The sequence below is a fragment of the Barbus barbus genome (genome assembly GCF_936440315.1).
Source record: "Barbus barbus genome assembly, chromosome: 35".
Lineage (NCBI taxonomy): Eukaryota > Metazoa > Chordata > Actinopteri > Cypriniformes > Cyprinidae > Barbus > Barbus barbus.
This window is the reverse complement of record NC_136763.1, coordinates 1655146-1681742: the sequence shown is the minus strand read 5'-3', so window position 1 is coordinate 1681742 and position 26597 is coordinate 1655146. Positions and strand designations below refer to the sequence as shown.

Below are 26597 nucleotides of genomic sequence, written 5' to 3'. Positions count from 1 at the left end.
TATGTTGATTGGAGTTCAATTTATATCAATTACATATAAACCCTCAGAATCTCACCCTGCATCATATTTTGTCTGCCAGGTGGGGTCAGCTACAGGGTTAGGTTCAGATTTGGGGGTGTCGATGGTGGGGTTATCTGTGGATTTAGCGGAGTGCCATGAATAAGGTCTACATGACGATTCATTCCTCCTGAAATAAAAATAGAAAACTTTACTAATGAAAATCAATTTTAGCTTTAAATTAGAGCTTTGTGAATCTTCTAGACTACTCTTCCAGTTTAGTCTTATTCTATTGGTCTTAACTCCTATGTATATCTGCACTATCATGTATGTTTGCACTATGTCTGTACTTTCTTCCGCACTGGAAGCCAAGTCAAATTCCTTGTGTGTGTAAACATACTTGGTTATAAAGCTCTTACTAACTTCTGACTTCTAGAAATTGCAATAATACTTTGCGTGTCAATTATACAAGTGGTTAAAAATAAGGACAAATAAACATTTGAAATAGATAAATAGAAATAAATCATATTACCATTTACTAGATAAATAAATTTAAATCTACATATGATAAATAAACATGATGAATACAGAATTTTACCATATTAAATACCAGCTCTATGTCTAAAAGGCCTGTTGGATTATATTTGTATGAATTATTAAAGAATAAAATGCAAAAACTTTATTTCAAATTAAAAATTAATACTATTAAGTTAGATAAGCTAAGTTAGTTATATTCAGATTATCAGGGATATTTCTGCTCCAAGAGATCTGTTTAATTTTAAATATCATGAATTGTGAATAATATAATGCAGTCCTTCATTCATTTAGCAGCAAGTGACATACCCTTTGAAGCGGTTTTTCCTGAAATGCATGTGAGGTGGAAAAGGAGGGGGAAATCAGATCAACACAATAAACACAAGCAGAATATTAGTTTATTTTTGACTTATGATCAACACACATCAACAAGACAGCAGGAAACACTGAAGATGCTGCACTGACGCTCACAGGTTCTACAGAAGCCAGTGAAAATGACACATGATAATCAGTTTAAGCATATAATCCCCATCTCGCACGTGAACAGCACAGCTACAGCTAAGACGGCACATGGCAAAGGATGTGATACTCGGGGTCTGGCCGGGACGGACCGGCCGATGGGTGATCACTACAGGGTCATGCAGGGCTGGGGTCACGAGACAGAGGCCAACAGCTGCACTATACCTCATTGAACTTCTCAAAATCTTGGTGAGAAAGTTCCTGGCCACATGTACTTCACTTTCTGCAGGCATTGTTTGCATTACAATATCCACCATTTTAATTTTCCTGAACAACAAGAAGAAAACAATATATATAGAATGACTGAAGCATAAAAGATTATGAATTGTTGTACAATAAACATTCATTTTTGCCAAACAAGTAAATAAATAAAATGCAATTAAATAATATACTATAAAATAAAGAATAAAAGTGTCTGCTAAATGCACAAGATGGTATAATAAATAAAATGTGGTATATAAAAATATATGTGCAGTGACTCAATTCGTTAATTATTCAATTAATCACAATTAATCGTTTGACAGCACTATATATATATATATATATATATAAAATATATAATTGGCAATTCATTTTTGTAAAAAAAATTATTAATAAAAGACAATAAATTAATCATATATATAATATCAAAATACTGTATTACAGATGATACAGTATTAGCCTCATCTACTGCACTATTCATATTGTGATGAAAGTGTACCATCATCACTTCTACTGTGTTTATAACATAAAACAAGCACGCTTCACTAATTAATTTCCAGTCTGCTTGGGGTAACTGGGGTAAAGCTTGTTTCCGGATGGACAGAAGCCACCATATGCTGACCAACAGAGGAGCGACCGCATGTGATCAATGGGAGCTTACAGTCTTTTAATCTGTCACAAAGGAAGATGAGCAGCTACACATTCTTCTCCATCTGTTGTCTGTCTGAGAGAATAATGTGTCCGAATAATGACCCATACGTCAGATCAAGACTTGTGTGGGAGCAGGGTTATAGTTAACTTAAATTAAAACTGAGACTAACTTTAAACCCATTTTAAAAAGTTATTTAAATAGTAACTGAAATAAAATACAGTATTACAAAAAACTCATTTCAGCTAGTTTACTAAAACTGTAACTAAAATGAAAATTGAAAACTGATTAAAAATATTAATTGTTAGTTGAAATAAAATAAAATATAAAAAATGTTATTTCAGCCAATTTCTCATTTTAATTTAGTTTAACTTGGTGTACTTAAGGTAAAAAATTAATTTACAAAAACTATATAGACATCAGTATTTATATAATATACTGTATATATATATATAAACTACTAAAAATGACAAAAACAAAATGACTAAACTTTAAATTAAAATAAAAACAGAACATATACAACTAAAGTAAAAATTAATTTAAAAAAAAGTATATAAACAACTAAAAATGACAAAAACTAATGGTATCTAAATTATACTAAAATGTAAAAATTATTGCACTAATCCTATATTATGTTGTTGTTAGAAAAATATTCAATATCGATGCAGTTTATGTAATCAGGTGAAGATGACAGTGACTCTTTCAGGTCAAGAAAAACACAACAAAACTTGAGTCTTTTGGTGCAAGTCACTACACAAATGCAAATGTCAGGTAGACAGAAAAAACACTTTTTTAAAAAGAGAGTAGCCATTGCAAAACATGATGCTTGCTTTATTGTCAAAGCAAGCTGAAAATAAAATAAAAGACTAACCTTGCAGCCTAACTCAATTCTAGCTAAAATAGCTGATCTCTCAAGCAGAGGTGATCTGGCGGAAAAACACACACATTTGAACTTTAACTCAATTTTACATCATATACAGGATTGTTTTTGTAGAGCAAAATAGAGAAATGCATGACAACAAACACTACAAAGAACAAAACATTAATATGCTGAAGAATATGGTCAAACTTACCAAGTTTCTTCACGGTAAACCTGGTTTAAAGTGTGAAAAAAGTTGTTTTAATTAACGTCTTGACTGCACTAACTTTCCTCAGCTTATTTTTCCAGCCGTCACATTCCTCTGATTTTAAAGACATGGACTCAAACGAACCTCTAGAAATCTCAAGGCATGTGGAAAGACCTGCACTTAACAGCTAATGTAGGTTAAACTCTGAGTATGATGCAACCGAAGCATCTGAAACAACACAAACAGCGAGTATGTGACTGACCCATGCAGTCAACAGCAGATTTCCTTAAGAGACTATAGACGTCTTAAACAGGGAGGAGTGAGGAGTATTATAGTAGCACGCTCCCAAATCTGCTGATCTGATTGGCTGAAGGTCTGTCACACATCATGAGCGCATGAAAGCAGAACTAAGAACAAATAAGCTGAAATATAGACAAATAAACATTACAAATAAATCAATAAAAACATTATAGACAAGTAATAAATCAATAAAAATATATATGAATTAATAATAAATAACTAAAATAATAAATGTAAATCTACTTAATAAATAAACATTTAAAATAGTCATAAATAAATAAGTAAATATAAATAAATAAAATATAAAAAGTAAACATTTAAAATAGAAAGTCAAAAATAAAGTAACAACAAATAAATACAAAATAAATATTAATAATTAATAAATAATATAATAATAAAATAATTAATAAAATGTAAATCTACTTAAGGATAAAAATAATTAAAATAGATAATTAGTAACAATAGATAATATAATAATAATAAAAAAATAGACTTTAATATATATATATATATATATATATAAAATGAATGTAAATCTACTTATGATAAATAATACATCAAGTAACCGTACTGTCTAAATGTTTTATGTCACCATATTCAGAGGTGATTTTGTTTTGTTTGTATTAATTTAATTAAGAATAAAATTCTAATTTTTATTTATTTTAAATAAAACATATGTTAATAATTGAGTTAAAGGGGTTAAGAAAACATTCAAAACTTCATCGTTATTATTTTTCAACACTCCACTCAAATTATATTGGTAAAATATGCTATTCAAAAAGATTAAATGAATGTAAAATTAAATTAAAATGCAAAAGAGGTGCTATCAGACTGTTAAACTCCATTTTAATCGTGTATAAATGTTTTTTATAATTAATGTTGACGAATCCCCGACAATCAGTATTTCTGAGCGACAAACACAGCATTTATTGAAGAAACTGAACACTATGAAAACATCTCAGCTGGTGAATCAGGGTGTTAATAAAGCACTGAATCCTCGTTAGCTGAGTCAGAGTGACGATCAGGACTGAAGCCAGACAATAGAAACGCATGATAATCAGCAGAGATTACTCCTCATCCAGACACACAGAGCCCAACACACAATACACTCGCCTTTCAATGCATACGCTGTAAAAATCACCACTTTAACAGGAAGAGACTGTCAGATGCAACAGTAAGAGGTTAATAATCTGGATTAGATCTAATGGGACATTTCATGTAATTTTACAGTAAAATATACAGTTTTTGGAAGTGATCTTATAATTTACAGTGAAAAAACGTAAATTGACAATTGCTTGTATGACCCTTTACATTTGATGTTTTTTCATTATTATCAGTTTTGTAAATGAGGGTTTTGTGTTACATCTTATGCTGTTAAATGTGTTTCCATGATGGAGTCTTGTATGCATCTCTTGTCTATTAGTATTCTCCTCAGCTGAACTTGATTCATCATGCGGTTTCTCTTTACTGCCTGTGCTTTATGGTGGTTGTCAGTATATTATAAAAGAAAACACAGCCATATTAACATTATTTCAGTTAAGGAAATACAAATTTTTACTGTAAATTTAAACTCAATCTGTACAATTTAAAATCCTGCAACAACATAGAAAATATTTTTAGTTTCTGTTAATAAAACAAAGATTATTGGAGTATATAAATATTTCTACTTTCATGTTTAATCCAGTGTGTTACTTGCCACTTCTTTGTATTTGTTTGTGAAATTGACTTGCAATCTATGAGTGAAAATTCAATTTTTCTTCCACACAGTTGCCATTTTTACTATAAATTTCACACACGCACACACACACACACACACACACACACTGTACAAGCTGTAACTCAAATAATACTGTCAATGAGTTTGATGTGAAGCTAAAACCTAATAAACTTGAAAAGGAGACTGAGAAATGAAACTTTATTTCACAAAACAAGTTTTGTTTAAGGTAAAAAAGTCGAAAAGGGCAAAACAATAAGAGTGAAGTGACAAAAACAGCAACTGAAGTGTGTTTTCTCGCAGGACACCAGCGCAAAAAAAAATAAAAAATGACACAAACACAGACTATCTGAGAAGAGAGATCTCTAGAGCAATCTCACAGCGAGAGTTAAAGCTCAAACTCCACAATCCTGAGAGCAAACATCAGCACAAACACTACTGAGAACAAGCTAAACAAAGACACTACATAGGGTTAAATACTAGGGTCAATAGGGTTACAAATGTGTACCATAATCTACATTTGATTGTTTACATTATGAACTGCAAATAGTGTTTTGTATTGCAAGTTTTCGGAAATATTATGTTTAAAATATACAAATAAGGCATATCCACATACATATACAAATATTGAATTAAATATGCACAAATTTTCAGAAGATAAAGCCAGATTTAAAATTATTGTTTGATTTGGTTGATATATTAGAGTTAAAGGTTTTTACTGAGGGGATTTTGGATTTCTCTTTTTATCACTCCATACATTAGAAAATACTGTGAAACAGACTGAAAAAATACATTTGCACCCTGTTTCTTCGGGATAAAATGTATAAATGAGTCTGAATGATATATGAATACACCCCTCAGCAAAAACCTTCAGAATATACAGTAGTCCTCCACTAATATTGGCACCTGTGGTAAACATGAGCAAAGGCGGCTGTGAAAATAAATCTGCATTTTTTATCCTTTTTATCTTTCATTCAAAAAATTCTCAAAATTCTAACCTATCATTGAAATAAAACAATTGAAAGTGGGGAGAAAATCTCATGATTATTGGCACCCAATTACTGCAACGTCCTTTTCCCGAGATAACAGCTCTGAGTTTTCTGCTATAACACCTGATGAGGTTAGAGAACACCTGACAAGAGATCAGAGACCATTCCTTCATCCAGAATCACTCCAGATCCTTCAGATTCACAGCTTCTTCTCTTCAGTTCACCTCACTCATTTTCTACAGGGTTCAGTTCAGAGCACTTGGATGGCCAGCAGAAGCTTGGTTTTGTGCTCAGTGACCCATTTCTGTGTTGTTTTTGAGGTTTGTTTTGGATTATTGTACGGCTGGAAGATCCAAACATGGCCCATTATAAGATTAAACAGCATTAAAGATCCAGCAGTATATTTAACCGTGGACATGGGGTACTTTTTATCCCTGTTTGTACTAAACTCATCTGGTGGGTTTGCTGCTAAAAAGCTCATTTTTTAGTTCCATCTGACAACAGAAGCCAGTACAGGATGGAAATGTGGATTTTCAATGCTTTACTGACTCTTTTCTTACAGTCACTTTCTATTTTGTGCTCAACAATCTTGTTTTGCACATCAGAAATATATTCTATGGTTTTACTCCTTGTGATGGATGATTAAGGGAATTTGGTCTTTGTGTTCCTCATATTTATAATCCTGTGGAACAGGAAGTCATGGCTGGATAATTTCATGTTGTAAATATGAATGGGAATATACTTCAGACATATTTTACTCATAAGAATTTCTAGGCGTGCCAATAATTGTGGCCAACATTCATTGAAAAACATTTATTTCATCATGAGATTTTCTCCCCACTTTCAATTATTTACTTCAATGATAGGTTAGAATTTTGTGAATTTTTTGAGTGAAAGATCAAAAGGATAAACAATACAGATTTATTTTCACAGCCGCCTTTGCTCATGTTTATCAAGGGTGCCAATATTAGATGTAGATGGAAATAAAACTGTAAAATTTGGTGCAAGTAAAGAAGATGCTGAAGTGGAGAAAAACACTTTTAAAGATGTCTTGTTATTGAAATCTGACCAGTGCATGAAAAAAAACAATGGTTTTGTCTGTAGTTTCTTGCCTAAAGTCTCTAATTGTGAACTCAAAGATTATTTATCCCCAAATGATCTGAGTTGCTCGCCACAATCATTGTAAAGCTCTACTTTTACTGTCAACTACTTTGTCTTTCTCATTATTTTCTGAGGCAAAACGTTAACACCTTTAAGCCTCCTGAGTTGTGAAAGAGAAGCATACAAGCAATTACATTCCAGCTTTTCTAACCAACTCCTGAATCATTCTGAGGACAAAACCAAACCTCCACCTCTCCAATCGACAGGCCGTACGAGATCAGCTCCAGCGGTTTCTCTAAATACGGCAGCGTCTCAAATCAGCAGCTCATGATGTAGCAGGTGTCACGGCAACTGAGGACCACGAGACCACAAACACATCCAGTCCAGGGTTAATTATAGTCCACTACAACTAAAACCATCAAAACCCTTTTTTCCTACTTAAAATTAAATAAACTAAAATAAGGTTGAAATATATTTTTTAAATAAATAAATAATAAAAATGACAAAAATGCAACAAAATTCCTCAAATTGTCACTAAAGTAAAAATAAAAATGCTAAATCTAAAAATAAAAACTAATAGTAATGCTAAAATAGCATTGGTCTAATCTGTATAATATCATTCTGACATATTATTTTATATAGGTCTCTTATGAACTCACATTTAAATAAAGATTAAGCTGTAATTATTATAAATAAAATTAACACACTGTACATTTATGTGCATATAAAATAAAATTACTTAAATGTGTAAATAATTATTTATTTGGGGCGTCACCAGACTTTTATATCATAACACAATTATTATTAGTTATTTAGTATTTATTGTACCTAAAACTAAAAATATAAAAAAAAAACATTTGCTACTTGAAATAAATAATAATTTATATTAAAACTTTAGAATAAGGTTCCATTTATTAACATTAGTTAACAACATTAGTAAACATGAACTAAGAACGAACAATACTTCTACAGCATTTATTAATCTTCGTTAATTTCAGCGTTTACTGATGCATTATTAAATTCACAAGTTGTGTTTGTTAACATTAGTTAATGCACCGTGAGCTAACAATGAACAACTGTATTTTCATTAACAAAGATTAATAAATAGTGTAATAAATGCACTGTTCATTGTTTGTTCATGTTAGTTAATACATTAATTAATGTTAATAAATGACACCTTATTGTAAAGTGTTACCTTTATATTTAAAGCAAAGCTAGTTACCATAAATATATATAACTACAACTTTAAAATTAAAGTGACAACAGAAAATATAAAAACAATGTCTAATTAAAAACATTATTTAAAAATATAATAGTATTTTAATGATATAAAAATTAATCAGTTTTTTATATCATTAATGATGGTTTTAATGATGGTTCAAATTTTATTAACAAATCAACTGGAAGTATCTGGGTATCAAACATGTAAATCTGCGTACATAAACTACAAAGCAAATATACACACATAAAGTACAGGTAAAGGTGTGTAAAATGACTTCGAGAGCTTAAAGAGCAGATACCTGTTGATGTGAATCTAGCGTATCAGAGTTTGCGTCTCCATAATAGAGTTCAGCCTCGTTCGTTTGGGCTCCAGACACCAGCAGCAAAAACAATGAGCTCACGGCCAGCAGCCAATCACAACTCACCTAGCCAACAGACTCATCCATTTCTCTAAGCAGAGGGGGAGATTATAGTAAAACACACAGTCTTACACAGACATCACGATTAAATATATCTGACCTGGAAATCATATCTCATATGCACAACATCTCCAGAATTAAAGTATGCAAATATTATCTTATCTGGCTGTGTGTAAATGTGTCTGTTGTTTTCCTCCTGGTAAATCTTTGCTGTGAGTAATTGGATTCAGGGTTCAGGTCAACATCGACTTAGATCACATGAGCTGGACGGGACTCTGTTACTGTAGTATTCATCAAACTGATTTGAGTTTTATGTTTTATCATATGCTTGATGACTTTTGCATTTCTGTACATAATTCATTCATCCACTTTAAAAAGTTTGATAAAGTCACTACCATCCTAACACTGTATTATGAGTATTTAAGTTGAATCCAGTCTGATGTCCATAAAAACATCCGATGACCGGTGCTGTGAAGCCAGAATAAAAAATGTGTCAGACGTTTCAGTCTTTAGTTCAAAAATACAGGAAATTTGAGAATTTAATTATTATTATTTTTTATTTTTTTTATGAAACTAGCAAGTATTTTTTGCAAACTTTCAGTATCTATGTACATTGCAGTAGCATTATAAAAGATCTTGGACATTTAACTAACATAAATATTTCATTGCATTAATTAATGCAACATATTAAACAAATGTCATTTGTTTTAAAGAAGAATGCACAGACACTTCACATTTTAGTTTAGTCTGTAAAGTGTTTGTTGAAAATGAAGACAAAAAGTTGTTTGTGACAGATGGCAAGGTTGTTAGAGTTAACTAAAAATAAAACCATAAAAAACATTTTTGTTAAATGAAATAAAATAAGATATAATTTTATTTCAACTAGTCGCTGAATAAACATTTCTTATTTTTATTTAGTTTCACATGAATTAAAAGTAATAAAACTATACAGACATGTTAAAAACAGAAATAAATAAACTTGATGCATTAAAATAAATCTAAAAATAATAAGGACCCAGGACCACAAAACCAGCCTTAAGTGCCAATTTTCCAAAATTGAGATTTATATATCATCTGAATAAACATAGCTGAATAAATGAGCTTTCCACTGATGTATGTATTTGTTATGATAGGATAATATTTGTCTGAGATACAAATCTGGAATCTGAGGGTGCAAAGAAAAATCTAAATATTGAGAAAATCTCCTTTAAACTTGTTCAAATGAAGTTCTTAGCAATGCATATTACTAATCAAAAATTAAGTTTTTATATATTTATGGTAAGAAATTAACAAAATATCTTCATGGAACATGATCTTAATAAAAGAGAAATGTATAATTTTGAGCCATACAATGTATTGTTGGCTATTGCTACAAATATATCTGTGCTATTATGACTGCTTTTGTGCTGCAGGGACACAAATTATATAGACATTTAAAAAAATAAAAATGATAAAAACAGCTAAATTAGTAAAACTTTTCAATACAAAAATAAAAACTTAGTTTAAAGTTTAAAATATTAATAAAATCTATAATAGTATATAAATGATACTAAAACATGACAGATATAATGATAATAATGTAAAACTATTTGTGCACATAAGAAAACATGATCTGATGCAACAAATTTCAGATATTTAAAGTGTTTAAATTAAAGCATTGTCTGTATTTCTCAAAGTCACTTTTAAACTTAATGGTTTAAAAGACACCTGCAGATTTCACCAGCACCACTAGATAGCCCTGTAGGACCATGTTATGGGGTATTTGTGTCTGTCCTGTCAAAAGAAATGTAATGCTGACCAATATCTGATGTGTTTGTGTACAATATGCATGAATGAAACTGACCAAATAAAGCTGCTCTAGGACATTAGAAACAACAGAAATTGAACCGAGTGGTTCTCAGTTCTGTAGAACTGCACATTTTGGGGAAAGATGCATTACACAAAATTCTTCTTAAAGGATTAGTTCACTCCTGAATAAAAAATTCCTGATAATTTATTCACCCCCATGTCATCCAAGATGTGTTTCTTTCTTAATGGGGTCTCTGTTTAAAGTCAATGGCATGAAGGGAGGCGAGCCTCTGCTGTAACTTTACCTGCGGGTGTCGCTGTTGGACAGTGTTACTTTATAAAAACTAACAACTTTTATACTTCATATTTAGTAATATTTTTGTTGTTTTAATTTTGTATTATTTTTTTCATCCAATTATTATTATTTTCTCATCCAATTTTTGGAGAAGACATGGCCTCCCTTGCCTACTCGGAGGAAACGCCCCTGGTTCATTAACTCGTCAGACCTCCACCATCAGTAGCTATGTTTCCATCCACCTATTTTTATGTGCATTTTGGAATATTGCATAAAAGAAATGCTGGATGGAAACACCAAGATGTGCATAAATTCAAAAAATGCACATAAAAACTTATGCGCACATTTGAATAGGATAAACTTTTTATCCGATAAGAAAAAATGTGCATAAACTACGATGGAAACACATTTACCAAATAAGTTCCTCCATGCGCCTCGAAAAAGTCATGTGACTTTGCGCTATGAGACGGGATAACCTGACTAGCAGCGGACCAATCTCATTCACAGCATCTATATGGTGTTATGGTCGTTCTGAAATGTTTTTGAAAAGTATTTCTGTATAATTGTCTTACATGACTGCGTTCCCAAACCACAGCATCCACCTCCTAAAGCAATGACCGCATTTATTGTGTTTCGTCTGCTCGCTTTGAGACGCAAGTCATTTATCATATATGAAAATTATTATATTCAGTGGCTTCTCCTAGTTTTCTTAGAGATATTTACTGCCAGTTTACCGAGAAGTGACGATTTTGTTCTCTTTGACTTGTTGGATGGAAACAGTGCTTTATTCGCAAATGTTTTATGCGATATTCCAGTTTTGCACATAAGTTTAATTCGAATCTTTGGATGGAAACATAGCTAGTCCCACCGGGCTTGAACTCAAGCAGAGGATTCCTAGAAGGCCTCTGATGATGACAGGAGCCCACCAGCAGTTTGAGAGCAAACATGACCCAAAGGCCCCAGACCCGCAATATAAAGCCCAGCGGGGCCGTGACGACAGACAATGGCCGGACCTCGGGCCTCTTTAGTGTGACGGCGTGAACCAGCAAACAATAATGATGCCACTGTTGTTCCATTCTGTCAAATAATGGTGTCAGCGACTCACAAACGTCACGGTGATTCTGCAGTAACGCCTGTAAACACAGACTGACGCTCCAGCACAATAGAGAGCGAGAGCTGCAGCGGAGCTCAGAGGGCGGGATTCTGCTGCTTTTCTGTGCCACATTTAATTCATTTACATCATGCTTAAGTTTCAACCAAACACAACATACAAACGGAATACAACAAACTTAATGTGACAAATACAAATCAAAACAAATTTGAGCAGTTTTAAAATAAAATAAAATAAAATAAGTTGTTGGCCAGGGTGTTGCAATGCATTTGCTAGAATGCTCAGGGTGGTTGCCAGGGTGTTACTATGCAGTGGACCTATGTGGTTGCCAGGGTGGGTTAGGGTGTTGGTAGGATGTTCTGGGTAGCTGCAAGGGTTTTGCTATTCAGTTGCTAGGACACTATGGGAGGTTGTCCGGGTGTTACTATCCAGTGGCCCTTGGTGGCCATTTGTTAGGATGCTCTGGATGCATAGCAACACCCTGGCAACCATCCAGAGTGTCCTAGCAACTGCATAGTGTTATCCTGACAACCACCCAGAGACACATTTGCTAGGACACTCTGGATTGCTATGCAGTTACTAGGGTGTTTCCTAGTGGTTGCCAGGGTGTTGCTATGCAGTTACTAGGGTGTTTCTTAGTGGTTGCCAGAGTGTTTATATGCTGTCTCTAAGGTGTTTTTATCCTGTCTGAGGTGCAGAAAGCCCATCTTCAAGTCTCTGTAATATTCTGGTCTAAACTGGCAAAAGAATATTATTAATAATGTCATAAACAGACAGAAATCTTGTTTGAAACTTTTTTTTACACCAGGTTAAGTAGTAAAATCTGGCTAAAATTTTGTCCTTGAAGAGAATAAAAATGTAACTACCATATTAATCAGACCCATTGCTGACTAAAGCACTCAAATCAGATATAGCCTAACACCTAGCAAAATCTCTGCGCGGTTGTGTAATATTCACAGTGTGAGTGTCATTTCCAGACAGTTATAGAGTGAAGCTACACCTTCTGTCAGACGCTGAGGAGAAACTCGACACTGCATGACCCAGCCCATCATTGTGGCTCCATCTGAACACAGAGCACATATTATGGTCTGGCAAAAGTATCAACAATGAACCCGTCAGCATAACGACGAAATCTCAGAGGAAAACTGGAATGCTTGAGTTCAGAAATGATCCAGAATGATTCTGACTAGGGCTGTAACAAATGATTATTTTAATAGATTATTTTTATTTTTTACATTGAATCTATTTATTATTATTTTCTAATTAGTCAGTAAATCCTTACCAATAACCTTAGTTAACTATCCAAAAAAAATCCAATATGGTTGCTAGGGTGTTGTTATGGATTTGCTGGGATGCACTGGTTGGTTGCCAGGGTGTTGCTATGGATGCTCTAGGTGATTGCCAGGGTGTTGCTATGCAGTTCCTAGGATGCGCGCTGGTTGGTTGCCAGGGTGTTGCTATGGATGCTCTGGGTGGTCACCAGGGTGTTGCTATTTAAAAAAAAAAAAAAAAGGCCTCTAACACTGCTAACGTGTACTGTGTTAAGCTAACAGAGACTTGTCATAGCACTTACATATTATAGCTCTTTTGTTGGTTTTGATTTTTGTCCTCATTTGTAAGTCGCTTTGGATAAAAGCATCTGCTAAACGACTAAATGTGAATGTAAAAATAGGATACTCTCTTTAAGACAGGAGGTTTGAAGGGACATCAACTAAATAGCAAGTGATCCAGCAAACTGGGTCAGTTTTGATTTTACGTGGACGTCAATAGTGAATCCTACCGTTTTATTCCCAGAGAGAGTGTTTTATATGAGCTTTTCACCAGACAAATGGCCTCCAGTCTGTAACCGCTGAGAAGAACAGAGTTCACGCTGACTATCTCATCACCGATCTGGACTCGACCCAGCGCTGCTCGACTCCCGTCCTCCACCTAAACAAACAAACAACCATCAGCAACGTCTGCCAGAACAAGAACAACGACATTACTGCAGACAGTGATGGTAGATCACTTACAGTGTAATCCGTTACTAATCCCAAATTACATGACAAAAACAATCCATTACATTACACATTTTAGGTCATATAATCAGACTACTTTTGGATAGTATTAGTATATTTTTATTTAATGCCATGTCAGCATCTTAGGCTATTTTCATGGCAAAAACAATTAAAAAATACAAGTATAACAAATACAATAAAAACCAGCAAACAAACAAACAAGTTATATTACACAAGATTTTTTACCTTAACATATTATAAAAATTCTAAAACTTTTTCTGGCAAAATTAAGCTAAATAACTCTTTAAGCGAGTTCACTTCATTAAAGAGTTTTCTACATACGTTAAAAGCTGGACAGTCCAATACAATATGCTTGACAGAAAGGGGAATCTTGCAAAACATGCATCGAGTAAAGTCTTCGCCTTTAAGCAAAAACTGATTCCTTTTGACCTACCTCGTTTACCACATTGATTTAAACAGGATAATCGTGTACATATTGATATAAGAACAACAAATATTGTGTTTGTTGTTATTAACAACATGAAGTGCATTAAACATTACATTAAGATTTCCCAAACTGGGGTTCGTGAAGGAACTGCAGGGGGTTTGTGAGTTTAATGAAAAGCTAATAATAAGTTAAATCATATGCCTAATTTATATAAATCATTTGAAAATAACAACAATCAAAATAAAATACTTACTTAAAAAAGATGAAATATTTTATTTGTTTGCATGTTGTGACCGTTTGTGTGAATAACATGTAATCATGTAATCAACAAAATAAGCAACTGTAGTCTGATTACAAGTATTTTACAATGTAATATAATCCAATTACAAGTACACAATCTCATTATGTAATATCACATGTCCAGATGTAATTAGTCACTACCCAGCAGACACTAATGCACTGAAGGTTTAAAGCAGCTGTCAAAGCCCTGATAACAGAGCACCAGTGACATCTCTGGCATGTCTAGGGTTATAAATGCTATATCTTACTGCAGCTTCCATGTTGGGATGGATGTGGTTTGTGTGTCTGCTCAGGAATGATATATGATAGGAAATAAAAAACACAGTCAACGTCATTTATTTCTTAAAAACAAACATATTCAACCTAAACCACATGATAAACTCAAGTAATTATTATTATTATTATAATTAAATAAAAATAATAAATATTACTAGTCTACTAACACTATAGTCATCTAATATTTAATACAATTAATAATAATAATAATAATTTTATTTAAAATATAAAATTACAATACTAATATGTCTTAATTTCTTCATTTTCAAACAATAAACCATCAACCAGCCATTTTAGTGAAAATCCTCAGGAAGCCCTTAAAGTGTGTCAGTGTTAAACACAGAGTATGTTTTTAATAAACGTCACTTGATTTAATATTTTGATTTCTAATGAAATGACGCTTGAGACATTCAGTGTGACTTTCAGCAACGCTGTATAATTTTATTTATGAACAAAAATGATTAACTGTTTATCAACTCAGTCTTAAAAAAAAGAAGAAAATTCAATAAAAGCAATTCAATTAACAAAAAGAATTACATTAATGTATATTATAAATGATATATTTATTTATATAATATTTAAAATACTATTCAAATAAATATATAATTATATAAATATAAAATGTATATTATATGTAAATGTATATTATAAATGATATATTTATTTATATAATATTTAAAATACTATTCAAATAAATATATAATTATATAAATATAAAATGTATATTATATGTAAATGTATATTATAAATGATATATTTATTTATATAATATTTAAAATACTATTCAAATAAATATATAATTATATAAATATAAAATGTATATTATATGTAAATGTATATTATAAATGATATATTTATTTATATAATATTTAAAATACTATTCAAATAAATATATAATTATATAAATATAAAATGTATATTATATGTAAATGTATATTATAAATTATATATTTATGTATATAATATTTAAAATACTATTCAAATAAATATATAATTATATAAATATAAAATGTATATTATATGTAAATGTATATTATAAATTATATATTTATTTATATAATATTTAAAATACTATTCAAATAAATATATAATTATATAAATATAAAATGTATATTATATGTAAATGTATATTATAAATTATATATTTATTTATATAATATTTAAAATACTATTCAAATAAATATATAATTATATAAATATAAAATGTATATTATATGTAAATGTATATTATAAATTATATATTTATTTATATAATATTTTAAATACTATTCAAATAAATATATAATTATATAAATATAAAATACGTATAATACATTTTAATTATTCATATTGTATTAGATTATTATTATTATTTTTTATTTTTTCTTACATTTCATTTTAACCTAAAACATTTTAACCTGATTCAAAATATTAAAATGGAATTTAAGAAAAAATGTCATAGGGTCTTAAATGTCTGCTTTACAAACAAAATAATAAAAGCATCATGTGTTTATTATTTTTCATGATTATTAAATTGTAAAACAAATATTTTTAAGATTTAAGTTTGAAGAACTAAATTTATTAGAAATGTTTTTCTTTTTATCATTATTATTAGATTTTTATTAAATTATTATTACTTACTACTAGATCTTAGTGCTGCGTTTGACACTGTCGATCATAACATATTATCACATAATTCTAAAGAGACTGGAAAACTGGGTCAGGCTTTCTGGGATGGGACTCAAATGGTTCAGGTCATACTTAGAAGTGAGTATAGGAGAGCATAAGTCTAAGTGGACGGCCATGACATGTGGAGTCCCACAAGGCTCAATTCTTGCACCGCTCTTGTTTAGCTTGTATATGCTCCCACTAAGTCAGATAATGAGGAAGAACCAAATTGCCTTTCACAGCTATGCTGATGATACCCAGATTTACCTAGCCTTATCTCCAAATGACTACAGCCCCATTGACTCCCTCTGCCAATGCATTGATGAAATTAACAGTTAGATGTGCCAGAACTTCCTTCAGTTAAACAAGGAGAAAACTGAAGTCATTGCATTTGGAAACAAAGATGAAGTTCTCAAGGTGAATGCATACCTTGACTCTAGGGGTCAAACAACTATACATCAAGTCAGAAATCTTGGGGTGATTCTGGAGACTATCCTTAGTTTCAGTAGTCATGTCAAAGCAGTAACTAAATCAGCATACTATCACCTCAAAAACATTGCAAGAATTAGATGTTTTGAAACTTGTTCATGCCTTTATCACCAGCAGGGTGGATTACTGTAATGGTCTCCTCACCGGCCTTCCCAAGAAGACCATTAGACAGCTGCAGCTCATCCAGAACGCTGCTGCCAGGATTCTGACTAGAACCAGAACATCTGAGCATATCACACCAGTCCTCAGGTCCTTACACTGGCTTCCAGTTACATTTAGGATTGACTTTAAAGTACTTTTACTCGTTTATAAATCACTCAATGGCCCAGGACCTACAGATCCCAACTGACTGCACTATGTATAATCATTTTCGATTCTTAACGGTTTTAAATGAATTTTTAAATCATTTTAAAAGTTTTATTGTTGTGAATATTTTTTTATGATTATTACCATTGTGTATGATATGTGCTATATAATAAACTTGTCTTGCCTTACTATTTTTTAATTACATTTTATTTTTACCTAATCGACATTTTTTTATTTAATTAATTCTGTGGAGAGCAGCCGAGGCAACAGTATGAGCTGCTATCAGATGCCATCGACTGAAACCCGAGCACAGCCTTAAATATTCAGCAGCTTGAAACGTTAGAGTCGCATCATTTCCTCTGCGCTGTACGTGTAGTGCACACTCAGTAGTGCTCAGAAATGTGGTTTGGATGAAGTGCAGTGAACTATAGACTGGATTCAGAAACACATGCTTGTTTTAGTAGCTCCTGTCAAACTTACAGTGGATTTTAATGCTCTTTTGTGCAGCTGTGCTGTTATATTTCACATTAAAGAAACAGTGAAGAATTACACAGAATAAGGCTACAGGAATTACAGAAAAAATGTTGGGCATTTTTATTAGATCCAGTTTGTTTATTTCAGAGACGCCAACAATAAACACATGAAATAAATACTGTAATGTCACGTGAAACACGTTTTAAACAGTATTTTATAAATGTGTGAATGCCCTTCATTTGATCAAGTGTCTGTATTTGCGCTCAAATGCTCCAAACAAACAAGGCCTGAACAATTTGGAGGAAAAATTCAATTGATATTAATTGCAATTTTAATTTAAATGCATTTTAAAAAGAGCTCTCGGTTTACTGTACTTATTTCAATATGACCATAAATATTAATGATAATAATCCTTATTATTGTTGTGCTATTTGTGTACATTTTTATTATTATTATTATCATTATTGTTGTTATTTGCATATTTGTTTATAAAATAATAATAATTTTAATTACAAATAATATAATTATTGTTAATTAAAAAAATAAACAAATAACAAATCAATACGAATGAACACTTGCACTTTATACTAGTTGTACTATCATTTATTAAATAATATTATTATATTCATATTTTTAATACTTTAAATGTATAATTAATATCTCTAAAAATAATCATTATACTCAAACAAACTAATAATACATTATTATTAATAAATATTTTTTTATTTTATATAAATACAGTATTTAAAAAAACTTTTATTTGACATTTTATTTAACTTTATATTATATAAACTGTATTTCAGAATAATAAAGCCCCAAACTAAAAGTAGTGTGGTGAATGTAATTAATTCATTAGTATTAAAATATTATTTAAATAAATAAAATAAAATAATTCAAAAATTTGATTAAAGTAAATAGTTAGATTAAAATAAAACAATTATTAAAATGTGTTAAAATAAAAACTGATAATTATAATAATAAACATTAAAATAAATAGATATTTAAAAAAATATATAAATGTATCTAAAATTATTTTTGAATTATATTTAAATAAATAATGCAAATTATTTTAAAATAAACAAATAAATAAACAGATTGCCTCAAATAAATAATAAAATAAATAGATTAATTAATTTAGAAATATAAAAAAATTACATTAAAACATGAGCAAAAAATAAAATAAATTAACAAATATATAAAAATAAATTTCATTAATAAAGAAAATTAATTTAAGAGTACAGTACTATAGTGAATAGAAAAAAATAATAATGTAACCACATATTTATGTATAAAATCTAAATATTTTCCAAATAATTTTTCAAAGCATTAAGTAGGTTTTTATAAATACAGTATAGCTGCCTTTTAAATGCCAGGATTAGGATGATCATATTTGGGGACCTTTGACATCTAAAATATTGAAACCCTTTCTCTAACATAAATCATGGAAGGATTCTCAGCAGTATTTGATGAGATGTCCTCGTGATAATACCTTGGTGATGAGCAGCGGCTCGTGATACTCCAGTCCTCCTCTGAGAGTGAAGCCCCACGGAGAGCCTCCGATCAATAACAGCTCCACAAACTCCACACCTCCATCATCTACATGTTCTCCATCTACTCTCTCCATCATCACACCAACTCTCTCAGGAGCCGCTGCTTTCTCTCATTCTGTGTAGTCTCGGCTTCCAGAAACGAACAAAAACACCTGCAGAAAACTATCCCGGACTAGACTGTGACTCCAGCGGCGTGTTTCAGTCTGTGGCGTCTGTAGTTGAGCTTCATCAAACTCCATTGGGATCAGAAGAGCAGCGCCACCTGCTGGCCGCTTCCGGCTCTGCGCACAGTGGAGAACTGCCCTCATCATGATAACTCTTATTAAGATTTTATTATTATTATTAAAAGTATATCTAGGAAATAATTTCAGGGATTAATGTTATTAACACGTGAGTTCATTAATAAATCAATGAATAAATTCAGGAAATAATGTCAGACTAAAAACACACATAAAGTTGGAAATTCATATAAAAGATTTTAAAATGCCTGAATATTTAATTAATTAATTTATTTGACCAAACATAAATAAAAAAGAAAAGAAAATAAATAAATTTAATTAATTAATTCAGGAAATAATATCAAAATTAATACACACATAAAGTTGCAAATTCATGTAAAATATTTAAAAATTGTATTGTATATATTTATTTTTTATTTATTAATTGGACAAAACACGCAACAATCAAACAATAAAATGATTATTAAAATAAATTAAAGAAATCAATCCAGGAATTAATATCAGACTAAAAACACACATAAAGTTGGAAATTAATTTAAAAGATTTAAAAATGATTGAAGATATTTAATTTATTTATTTGACCAAACATAAATAAATAAATAAATTCAGGAAATAATATCAGAATTAATACACATAAAGTTGCAAATTCATGTAAAATATTTACAAATGTATTTTATATATATATATATATAATTATTGGGCAAACCATGCAACAATCAATTAATTAAAATGATTATTAAAATAAATTAAAGAAATCAATTCAGGAAATAATATCAGAAAAATACACTCATTAAGTTACAAGTTTATATAAAATATGTCAAATTTATTAAACAGATTTAATTACTTTACTTATTTACTCGAGCAAACATGAAAAATAAAAACAATATTGCATGTGCGAGGAGACATAAAAGCAATATTGACGCTTCATCCAGCTAAAATGCAAATAAAATGACTGAAAAAAAAATCGTCTTGTTTTATAAATAGCCTATGTTTCGTTCTAACAGATAACAAATTTAACAAACAAACAAATAATAATGAAATAAATCAATCTAAATTGCTCTACTCGAGCAGCAGAGGTCAATGTGAGATCAGCTTTCTTCCTGAAACGCGCTTCTGTTTCTTTCTGTTTCTCTTTCTTGTGTTGTTTCGTCTCTTTGTGACTTTAAGTCTGTATAATAAGAGTCTGTGAGATCTGCTCGTGTTCAGGGATTCTGGGATGTTCAGCATTGTACAGTAAAGAAATGACCAAATCATGTATGCTCAAATAAGGAGCAAATCTATTCAGATTGTATTGATCGAAGTCACAAAAGCCATATTGACCTAAAAGTACAGTAAACACAGGACATAACACACAAAATAATCAAGAAAACAGACAATCTGTTAAGGAAGAGATGAAAGGGAAAGAGCATTTGATTAGGAAATTATTTCATTAAAGGATTTAAAACTTGCATATTTTCTGGTGTTACATTTGTTTCATTTGTCTTGTATGTCATTAAATGTTTCTGAGCATTTTTATTAGAATTGCTTTCATAACAGAAAAATACGTCACAGGTCGTTCCTCATTTTGGGTGTTTTCCTCCAGTTTTATAATCGCTCTGCTTTCCGTTTTTGTGTCGAGTCTTCAGTCCTCTTAAGGAGACTTTATTCAAAGCAAACATTTATTAATTCATAATTCTGAGTAAATCTGCTGTTTCTGAAAGGTAGGACTCATTCACTCAATCATTAGTCTTTATTGTGTTCTTGTAAAAACCTCCAGTGCTACAAAGCTACTTTGACTAAGCACTAAATGTAATTTCATTTCAATTCATTTTCTTTAGGTAAATTGTAAATGTTCACCTTTTTTGATGCATTTCAGGTTTATTTGTTCAGACTGACCCTGTGATTTTTCACCCTGGATCAAGCCACTGTGGCTCTGGGGTCCAAATGTTTATATCCTGGATGGAGATTTCAGTCATGGAGTAAATAATACTGAAACTCTAGCAGATCCCAGTAAGGACTCCCGGTACATACGGTAATTCATGGCCTAAAAGAGACAGATGCTGGCACATATTACATGAGCTCTATCTCAAACAGACAACCAGAATTCACTGTACATGTCACAGGTAAATATTATTCTACCCCTTGATTCATTTTCACTTGGTATGCATCTTTCATTTACATTCTGAGAGAAATAAATCTGATATATGTGACCCTGGAGCACAAAACCAGTCATTAGGGTCAATTTTTTGAAATTGAGATTAATACATCATCTGAACTCTGAATATATCAGCTTTTCATTGATGTATGGTTTGTTATGATTGGACAATATTTGTCTGAGATGCAACTATTTGACAATCTGGAATCTGAGGGTGCAAAAAAATCTAAATATTGAGAAAATGAGCCCGGTCTCATAAAAATGCGTATAAATAGTATGCCCAATAAAAATGAAAACTCGTGGTACTGATACGCAAAAATCGACTTTGGTGCACATGATACAAACGTGTTTGGCATGCATATAATACACAGTTTTCGAGTGCATATGATATGAATATTGTCCATATGATACGCATCTACCCCACAACCCTAGTCCTACTCATCGTGTAGCATACAGTGTTGGGGGTAACGCAAGTTATGTAATAATATTACTTTTCAAGTAACTAGTAAAGTAACGCATTACTTTTTAATTTACAGTTATTTTTTCCCCATTTATTGACTGGCAGTGCACTGTGAACATGTTACTGTAGTTCTAGACTAAATGTGAATGTGCATTAATTCATCCCACTCAGTTTAAACAGATTTAGTATTCATCAAAATGAATTAAAACAGTGAAATGCAAACTCAGAATATGATGCAAACCTGCAATAATTAAATATGTTAAATAACACAAATGTATATTAACCGATGTCTTTGCTGCTGACCTTTGATGATCCAGTTCAATCATACTAATAAGCAAAAATGACTTTAGATAAACTAACAATTGTGCTTCATTGTTTTTTTATTGCTGAAGGGTACTGAATCTTCTTCTCCTGTGTTCTACTGTACAGACGTGAATTTACTCTTCCTTCAGCCTGAGGTTTATTCGTTACTCTTTTTGGTGTGAAAGGGCTTTTATATTTGCTATGATTAGAACTTCTGGTATTAAAAACAATCAAGCCCTGCTCATATTTAAAAAGTAATAAGTACATAACATAACGCATTTCTTTCCATAAAAAGTAGCTAAGTAACGTAATTAGTTATTTTTTAGGGAGTAACGCAATATTGTAATGCATTACTTTTAAAAGTAACTTTCCCCAACACTGATAGCATATACATGCCAAAGTCCATTTTTGTTTATCAATAGCACGAGTTTCCATTTTTATTTGGCGTATATGCACTTTCATGAGATCAGGTTGGGAAAATCTCCTTTAAAGTTGTTCAAATGAAGTTCTTAGCAATGCATATTACTAATCAAAAATGAAGTTTTAATATATTTATGGTAGGGAATTTACAAAATATCTTCATGGAACATGATCTTTATTTAATATCCTAATGATTTTTGGCGTTAAAGAAAAATAATTCTGACTTATTTCCTCCTCAGAATTATGAGATATAAACTCAGAATTATAAGTTATAAAGTCCAATTCCGAGGAGGGAAAAAGACTGTTTTTCTTACAATTTCGAACATTAACTTTTGACTTGTCTTTTCTTCAGAATGAAAATGTGTACGAAAATGAATCAACACCGCCTGTGACCTTTGACCTGGAGGAGAAAGTACAGTCAGTTAATCAGGAGGAGGAAGTTCACTCCTCTTGTGTTAATTTCAGCAAATCTACAAACGCCCAACATTATGCAACTTGTGAAAAGGAAGCTGATGTCCAGTACGCTCAGATCGCAGCGCAACATCAGAACAACAGCAGTAAATACTGACATGATGAGTAATATTAGCATTCAAACCCCGTAAAGCCTATGAAGTAATAGTCAGAAAAAACATGGAACAGCTTTTAGACAAAAAAAGACAAATGTGTGTTTTTGTTAAGCATCATATTTGATACATCAGGATTAATGGCTCATATAGTCTGATGAGGAACAACAGCTCAGTTTTATTAAGAGACTCAAACTGAGCAAAAATATTCAATTTGGTGCAGATGCTGATATTTATATGCATAAAAAGTGATGAAATTCAGATGCTTGTGATGTAAATCAATGAGATGTTTATAACAGTGCAGCAGATACTAGCATAAAATGAACTAATTATCAGTGTCTTTATCTCCAGTAATATGTCTCAGTAAGATGAGATTGAAATGATCCAAACATATAATGCAATGCAATCTAATGCTGATTGAGAGATGAAGACATAAACGCTCCTCAGAAGATGTGAGATGAAGATCATTCCTCCGCTGAGGAACAGAGAAAGTAAAGCTTCTGGAAACAAACGCTCCTCTAAAGATCCTGATGATCAGATTTGAGACGCACTGATTTTACTAGAAAAGGATGGAGAATCAAGTAAAGCTGAGCTGCTTCAGTCCAGTAAGAGTTCATCTGGAGATATGACTGCAGTTATTCTGACCTTTACTTGATCAAAATCAGTCAAGATTTGACAGAAAAACACACGTGAAGTTTGTACAATTACACTAAAAGAGCTTTTACTGGATAAACACCCCTCTAAACTATCAATCAGAGACAGAAGACACGGAGGAGATTGAGTGCGACTGCAAAGTTTGATTGTTTAGAGGCCTTAGAAATATTCTTTATAGATGCTATTTGAAAACCGGCTTTATGTTTAACTGGTTTGATTGTGTCAGGGATCTCCCCTGACGGTCTTGTCTTTGTTCCATGTTTCAGTGTTTGTTTTGTGTATGAGCACATGGCTTTGTCTTCGTTTGTGTCTGCCATGTGCTCCTCCTGTCCCGTCTCCTTGTTTTCCAGTAACCATGCCCCCTTGTTTAGTTCTCGTTGAGTTCTCGTTTGTCTGAGTGTTGTCACCTGTCCCTCTCGTTCTCTCTTTGTTCCCTCATGTCTTTGATCTCGTTTGTCTGAATGTTCTCACTTGTTCCTTGTGTTCTCCTCTCCTTTATATGGTTCTGCTTTCCCCCTTGTTGTTCTAACCTCTCTGTGTTGCAAGTTCTTTCTACCTTAAGCTACTGAGTGTTCCCCAGCCATTTACTTTTTGAGTTTTGTTCCAGTCACGTGTTTGTCTTCAGTCCTGTCCTGCAGGCTGAGCTACCGGTCTTCTCCCTGGGTCTGCCACGCAGCCAAGCTAGTGCATTGCCAAGAGATCACGAGTGAAGAGTGGTCAGTGTTCCTGTCAGGCTGCCACCTCCGGTCATCTCCTGCACAGTCCCTTCTCTCTGGACAACTGTCATCCAGGGCTGGACCCTACGGCCCCTCTCTCAGCCTGCCTGACTACTCGTCTCCTGCCTGTTGTTTGAGCTGTGTTCACTCACCTTGTCTTGTCTTGTCTGCAAGTTTGTCTAAATCTGTTAACACTCACTCTGCATTTGAGTCCTCGCTCCAGACCCGTGACAGATTCTGCTTATCTATAATTGTGTAGCAGGGGTGTCATGCATTGCTTTTTTCACTCTCCTATACAGTTCTCTTATATATGTATTAAGTTTGAATTAAAGCTCATTCATTCCATGTTCACTATAGTTTCTCTATCAAACTGCCGAATTGATTAGTTTGTGAATGATGTGCATCTCTCTGGATTCCCTCCTTGCTTGACATCAGTCGCCATTTGTGATGGTTACCGTGGCAACCACTAGCATCCCCTAGAGATGTGTAGTGATGAATTCAGCTCTGATTTTTTGATTGCACTTGCAATATGTACTGCATGCCTTTTTGACAAAAATATTCTGTACTTTTAGATAAGTTTTTTTTTTTGTCTCAGATTATTTTAAGATGACTATTTTAGAATTTCAGTGCACTTAGATATATGCCTGTGTTTGAGACAACAAAAGCAGGGTATCCTCTCCATATTAACACATCTATTTATAGCTGCTGCTGCATTTTTTTTTTTTTTTTAGATCATGCTATTGATGTTCTGCTGTTTCTGGCAACCTGGTGCTTGTCTTCCCTTAACAGGCAGCATGATTTTTCTAATGCTTGTAGTGTTACAAAATATTTGACAATCATATTTCAATATAGAATATGATTCTCAGCTGTGACCCCATCTGGCCGAAATCCTGAAACCTTTTAAAGAGGGTAAAGCCCTGAAAGACCCCATACCATCTCTGACGGAGAACAGATTGCTTTCAACTCACTGCATCGATTCTACACCCACTGCTCACTTTCATTGACGCCATTAAATATTCAGCATTTCCGAATGAGAGTGCATTATCATAAATTTTGAAATTGAGTTTTAGTTTAGTGAATTGCTCTCATTAAACACAATATACAATGCAATGATTTTGTGTAATGCATTTCTATCTATGCAATACGTTTCTGGTTTTTGTGTGCATGTGCAAAAATAGTGTATATAGTACTACAGCTGCACGATTAATCAAAATAAAACCAAAATCACAATATGGCTTAGTGCGATTATCAAAATGCATGCGTGTTTCACAGAGAAGCACAGCACTGTGTTCATTTATATGTTTAGGGGATACCTGCGGTTTTCCATCGAAATAAAGTTTGATGGTTTAACTCTAAAAATGAAGAAATTAGGACAGGCATAAATATTAGTATTGTAATTTTACACTTACAAATTAAAATTATTTTTATTTTACAGTGACATATTACAACAGTAATATGTATTTTGTTTAGTGATTTAGACATTTTTATATTTTTTTATTTAATAATAATAATAATAATAATTTGTATTATTTTATTCAATTCAATTCAAGTTTATTTGTATAGCTCTTTTTACGATACAAATCATTGCAAAGCAGCTCTACAGGAAATTAAGTTTCCACAATATATTTATATTTAACATATGGCAAAATTTGGTAATTCTGTATGTTGTCTGAGCGTTGGCATCCTCTGAGGGGTTGGCATCATCTTTTCTCAGGT

The 26597-nt window shown here is 31.9% G+C and overlaps 1 protein-coding gene and 1 long non-coding RNA gene across 3 annotated transcripts in view; one reads left to right on the top strand and one right to left on the bottom strand.

Moving 5' to 3' along the window:
- Positions 1-19606, bottom strand: part of LOC306855444 (protein Shroom2-like) — a 28020-nt gene extending 8414 nt beyond the window's left edge. Inside the window, exons 1-4 of one of the 2 annotated variants that reach the window (XM_079394182.1) lie at positions 2974-3255; positions 1216-1317; positions 841-858; positions 56-187 (exon numbers count right to left, since the gene is read on the bottom strand). In XM_079394182.1, the coding sequence (XP_079250308.1) occupies positions 56-187; positions 841-858; positions 1216-1307 (242 nt within the window). In that variant the 5' untranslated portion in view covers positions 1308-1317; positions 2974-3255. Of the gene's footprint in view, positions 1-55; positions 188-840; positions 859-1215; positions 1318-2973; positions 3256-13685; positions 13835-19331 lie in introns of those variants that run through there. The other variant, XM_079394181.1, reaches the window with a different exon arrangement.
- Positions 19607-21178: 1572 nt separating this feature from the next.
- LOC306854935 lies at positions 21179-25989 on the top strand. The gene is made up of 4 exons (XR_013782878.1): positions 21179-21331; positions 21487-21733; positions 23301-24815; positions 24887-25989. It is a non-coding gene; the product is annotated as an uncharacterized lncRNA (long non-coding RNA).
- The last annotated feature ends 608 nt before the right edge of the window (positions 25990-26597 follow it).